This window comes from Panthera onca, chromosome Y (assembly GCF_046562875.1).
Source record: "Panthera onca isolate mPanOnc1 chromosome Y, mPanOnc1 haplotype 2, whole genome shotgun sequence".
Classification (NCBI taxonomy): Eukaryota; Metazoa; Chordata; class Mammalia; order Carnivora; family Felidae; genus Panthera; species Panthera onca.
The window spans coordinates 19,849,846-19,855,087 of record NC_138358.1 but is presented as its reverse complement, the minus strand read 5'-3'; the positions used below and the strand labels follow the sequence as shown (position 1 = coordinate 19,855,087).

Genomic DNA, 5,242 nt, shown 5'->3' with positions numbered 1-5,242 from the left:
GCGCAGGGGTCGATAGGCTGGGAACCTAGTCGTGGCTGGTGTTTCTCCACCTGCCACATTCCAGTTTTGTCGGTACTGGAAGGTTGGTATCAGTTGTGGCTGTCTTTCCTTGGCGTCTCAGTGCAAGCTTCCTTGACCCAATGGAGATACTGAATCTGCCCTAGTTTTCAGCCAGCTTTGGCCGCCAGCACAAATGCATGTGTTGTGTGAGGGGGGAAAGCAAGTGTGAGTCGTGGGAAGGAGCTAGCCTCGCGAGCGGGATGTGACAGAGGGCACGTGTGAGTGCAGAGGTCCACTAGAGTGTCTGTGAGTGTATCGTGGCTGGCGCCTTTGAGTACTTTTGCGTGAGACCCGGCGTTTGCGCTGGCAGCGTGTGCGTGTCTGTGTCCACGTGCCGCGTGGCCGTGCATCTTTGTGCCTGAGTGAGTGTGCGTAGGCCGTTGGGGAGCAAAGGAAAGAGACTGGGGGCTTTCCTGATTTGGTGCGTACCGGGGTGGTTCAAGTGCCAAAGTTCAGAGAGTGCCATCCCTTTGCTCCTGGGATCGCGCATGATAGGCAGCCTCCCCTAGGGTGGTGTCCTCTCCATGTCACACACCTCTTGTCACCGAGTGACAAGAGTTTTCCCTAGCGGGAACAGTGTGCCCTAGCGGGTGCACTGCTAGCCTGCTGTCATGACATACATGTCTTCTTGGAGTAGGGATGGACGTAGGGCGTATGCAAAGGAGGCAGACCAGATGCAAACCAGGGTGCAGACAGCGGGCGCACAGCTGAAATGCGTTTCACGGACAGCTACGCTGACCCGCTCAGTGGATTTGCCAGACTATGGGCACGATGACCAAAGGTGGGGGTGTAAACGTGAAAAGCGTGGAGGTCCCCCTTTTCCCGTGTGTGTAGATAGCCTCGTGCCCAGGCCGTACGGGACGCCGAGGGGGGGGGGGGGGGAATGTGAAAGTCCCCTTTTCATTGACAGAGGCCAAACAGGGCACGCAGAGGGCTAAGTTGGAGGCCCCTGGAGGCGCCGCACTACCGAAGCCCGGGGCTCACTGTGTGCCGTTACACGCTCGCAGCAGATTCCCACCGCCCTGAAAGGTGGGGCCGCCGACGCCACGCCCACTGCCGTCCTCATGATTGGTCCTGGAGCCAGGCTGGGAGTCTGGGCGTGGTTTGCAACGCCCTCAGCTTCAGAGCCGCATGCGCACTTCTCTCACCACAAAGGCCTCTGCGGCAGCATCACCACAGCGACAGCCACCGCCGTGGCTTCCTGGGTACAGCGCCTGTGCGCATGCGCCCCCTGGGCCCTTGGTCCACGGCAGAAGGCGGGAGGGCGTTGTCAGCCATTGTCGTCAGGGCTCCACTGACTGGGTCTGGTGAGGGAGGCCCGTGCTTTCACCTCCTGCCGCTTCGTTTGAATCTGCCCCACCTGCGGTCCTGGGCCAGCTCCACATGGCGAAGGATGTAGTGTCTGGAAAATGTGGCAGTGCCCCGTAAACTGCGGTCGCGTTCGTCATGGAAGGCGGTAGTCAAGAGACCCGGGCTCGAGGGCATACAGTATTCCTGGACGCGACTGAGGCGCCACACGACGATGGTGTCGGGGCCAGAATGCCCCGAAGTGCACAAGAATATCCGGTCCGACGTGAGACAGAGGTGTCCGGCCGAAGGGAGGATTTGAAGCTGCTGGTGGACAACATAATATCGGTGGCGGAGCTGTTGGGCCTGGTGGAGGAGGGAGTTGAGGCGGCGGCCACAGAAATACACGTTCTTGCAGATGAGAAGGATGACCAGAGGAAGCATGAGGAAGACGAGGGACAGGCGGGGGAGCAGGATAATTATGTAGAGGAGGGACAGGAGGAGGAAGAGGAGGTGGAGGATAAGGACCAAGAAGAGGGGGAGGAGGAGGAGCGGGAGGAGGACGAGGAGGAATGGGAGGAGGAGGAGGAGGAATGGGAGGAGGACGACGACGAGGATGAGGACGAGGATGAGGAAGATGATTTTCAAGAGGAGGAGGAGTGGGAGGAGGATGACGATGAGGATGAGGATGAGGATGTGGAAGATGATTTTCATGAGGAGGAGGAGGACGAGGAGGAGCAGGATCATAAGAGAAGTAGGAGGAGGAGAAGTAGGAGGAGGAACAGGAACAGAAGGATTAGGAGTAAGAGGAGAAGGAGGGGGAAGAAGGTCAAAAGCCGACGATCAGGGGGAGGAGGAGCAGGGGCAGGAGCAGCAGCAGGAGGAGCAGGAGGCCTTACAAAAGGAGCAGAAAGAGAAGGGGGAGGATCAGGAGCAGAGAGATTAGGAGGAGGATGGGGAAGAGTTAAGGGAAGTTGCGGAGCAGGAAGCGGGGGAGCAGGGGCAACAGGATTTACAAGAAGAGCTGCAGGAGGAAGAGGCAAAGCTGGGAAAGGAGGAGAAGGAAGAGATGGAGCTGGGGCACGAAGAGCAGGAGCTGAGGAGCAGGAGAAGGAGGAACCAAAGTGGAAGGAGCAAGGTGGCTGGTGCCTGGGGAACGCACAGGAGCTGCACGTGAAGCAGGAGGAAGAGACGCAGATGAGTGCAAGCCTACATCCTTTCCTGTCCTTGCTCGAGGCTCTTCAGACGGAGGTGCAGCCCTTGAATACACATGCCAGCCGGGAGGACTCTCAACTCAAACCCAGCATATGGCAGAGGCGGCAGCGTCATCTGCAGCAGAGAGGTGCCCTTATCCAGGGCATCCGTGGTTTCTGGGCCAAGGCTGTATCCTTCCTGCTGCTGGTGGAGGGTCCAGAGGGGGCTGGGCTTGCGCAAGAGAAAGGAAAGGGCGGTGACATTTAGAGGAACCCAGGACAGGGACTGGAGCTAAGCCGCGCTCCAGTGGCCGGGAACGTGCAAACGTGATCCCATCCGGTGGTCCTGGCTCTGCAATGAGTGTGGGAGGAGGGCAGTGCCGGGGTGGGGGAGGCATGTGTGCTTTACGTCGCACCTGGCACGGAAACAGCGCTGGGAGAGTGGGGCGTGGCGGTGGAGGTCCAGGCCAGGTCGGGGAAATGACCGAGGGCTTCCTCCCACACAAAGCCGCGTGGGGGCACGTTTCTGGGTCCCGCTAAGCATCTTGCTGCGGGGAAGGCGATGTGAATGCCCACTGGTCGGCGCGAGACCGGATGTGTGCTGTCTGGCTGTGTGGAAGTAAGCGTCCTCAGTGTCCTCACGAGCACACAAAGCTAGGCGTGGTTGCGGGCGTCTGGGCATGCACAGCCTCCTGTGCGTGTCTAGCAGAGCCCTGCGCGATCCTGAGACCCCGTGGGCCTGGACGCAGCCTGTGGGGAGGGCTTGAGACCCTGGGGGAGGACGCCAGTCCCGGGGGGAGGACGCCTGGATGCTGTCCACACTGGTTCTCTGGTTCGAGCTCTCTCACGCCCAGCACCTGAAGGCTCTTTGACCTGCGGCAGTTTGTGAACCACCCTCAGATGTCAGCCCTGAGTAGTAAGCCCGATGAAAGCATGCTTCGCCACATGACCAATTTGAAGGTCGGCCTGGGAGTGGGAGGTGGTGTGGGTGGCTGGCTGTGTGGGGAGGGGAGGTGGTGGGGAGAAGTGATGTGTTCCTTCCTCAGGGGAGGGCGGGTCTCCTGGAACAAGATTTCACATTTCTGCCCCACTGTACCACGGCAGGTGGAGGAACACAAGTTTCCCAGGGAATGCCGGAAGATCCTGCTGTTTTTTGGCAAGAACTCCTACTTCCAGAATGAAGTCGTTACGAAGGAGTATGTCCTAGGCCTTGATGGTAAGTGTCCACTGACTGCATGGGCGGCCGTGGGTGGAGGGTTGAATGTGATAAGTTCTCTGGCGCCTTCTCACATACGCGTCTTCCTGCAGGGTATAGGGCGTCTCATTCCAGTCCCATCCAGTGGCACCCAAGGTACAGACAGGAGGCCTACAGACGCAGGCATGACAACAGCAGCCTCAACTTCTTCAACTGGTTCTCTGACCACAGCTTTGCCGGCTCTAGCAGGATTGCTGAGGTGGGGCCCTGTAACAAGGAAGGGAGGTGATTTTCATGGGTTCCCCCACTGCGTGGGATAGCTACCTGAGGCCTGGCCTGTCTCCCCTACCAGATAATCATAGAGGATCTTTGGCCCAACCCCCTGCCGTATTTCAAGATGAAGGAGGCCCCAGGAGAGAGAACTGAGAGGGAAAGAGGTGAGCAGCCAAGGGTGTGGGCACGGAAATGTGTGCCGTGGGGTCCAGGGCACAATTCTCTTCTGCATGGAGGCACCGAGAATGACAGCGGCCCAGGAGGTGACCCCAAGTCAAAAGGGCATCAGCCTGAGACAGGGAGTCTTAAGAAGTAACGTGTCCAAGAGGCTTTGCCCCTTTGGGGAGCCTGAAGGTGGGAAGGGGGCTAGACAAAAAGAATGAGCAAAGCGGGACAACCAAAGCTGGCTCATCACATAGCACGGTGACAACTGTCATTCCCGGACCTTGAACCCCACCCTCAGGCCTCCTACCACCATCCCACATGTTGTCTGGCTTCTGGATCCCCTTGTCAGCTTTGGCACAGCTTATCACACCCTCCCATCCTACTTTCCGTTTGGAAACATTCAAGCAACCTTACTCAGGGCCAAGATAAGACTCTCACCTGTCCTGTGTGTGTGTGTGTGTGTGTGTGTGTGTGTGTGTGTGTGTTTCTGTCTGTCTGTCTGTCTGTGTGTACCCATATATCCCAGGGATATGCACGATCTTGAGAAGAGTATGAAGGAGCGTCGCACTTCATCGACCCCAGTGGAAACCCTTCCGATGCTCACCGATGGTCCACAAGATTCTCCTGGCCATGAAATAAGGACAAGGGTGGTGGTGACAGGTGGCGCAGGGCGGGGGTCCAATACATTTGAAGAAATATAGACTGGGAGATAAACAGCATGAAGTGTTTGTGTGTGTCTTCCTCTCAGGTACGCTCTGGGGCGTGTCCATGTATACATGCGGCTGTCCAGAGGTGTAAGTGTTCTGTGCCTGCACACTGGAGTTCCAAGGAAGGGCGGGACGTAGGACATTGTCCGTAGGGATGGGTCACACATTGGGATTGCATGTGAGGTCAGTAAGATTGAAGCAATGGGGACTTGCGTGAGGGAGGCCAGGGCACAAACCTGAGAGAAAGGCCAGTGCCCAGGTTCATAGCTTTCCTGTGAAAATGAGGAAATTCAAGGAAACGGAGAGGCCAGCACAGGCCAGGGATGTCCAATATTCAGGGTTTGGGCATGTCCATGATGGTG

The 5,242-nt window shown here is 57.8% G+C and overlaps 1 protein-coding gene across 1 annotated transcript; it reads left to right on the top strand.

Moving 5' to 3' along the window:
• Nucleotides 1-946: 946 nt before the first annotated feature.
• LOC145714883 (uncharacterized) lies at nt 947-4,825 on the top strand. The gene is made up of 6 exons (XM_081794414.1): nt 947-2,730; nt 3,423-3,500; nt 3,645-3,756; nt 3,849-3,994; nt 4,088-4,172; nt 4,700-4,825. Exons 1-6 carry the CDS (start codon nt 1,507-1,509, stop codon nt 4,726-4,728), a joined length of 1,674 nt encoding a protein of 557 aa, XP_081650540.1. The 5' UTR covers nt 947-1,506; the 3' UTR covers nt 4,729-4,825.
• Nucleotides 4,826-5,242: the final 417 nt, after the last annotated feature.

What these genes read in the sequence shown, in the direction of transcription:
- LOC145714883 (XM_081794414.1), top strand. Translation starts at nt 1,507, where the DNA reads ATGGAAGGCGGTAGTCAAGAGACCCGGGCTCGAGGGCATACAGTATTC. An exon ending in GCCACATGACCAATTTGAAG is followed by an intron (nt 3,501 to 3,644) that starts GTCGGCCTGGGA and finishes GTACCACGGCAG; the next exon opens with GTGGAGGAACACAAGTTTCC. An exon ending in GAGAACTGAGAGGGAAAGAG is followed by an intron (nt 4,173 to 4,699) that starts GTGAGCAGCCAA and finishes CATATATCCCAG; the next exon opens with GGATATGCACGATCTTGAGA.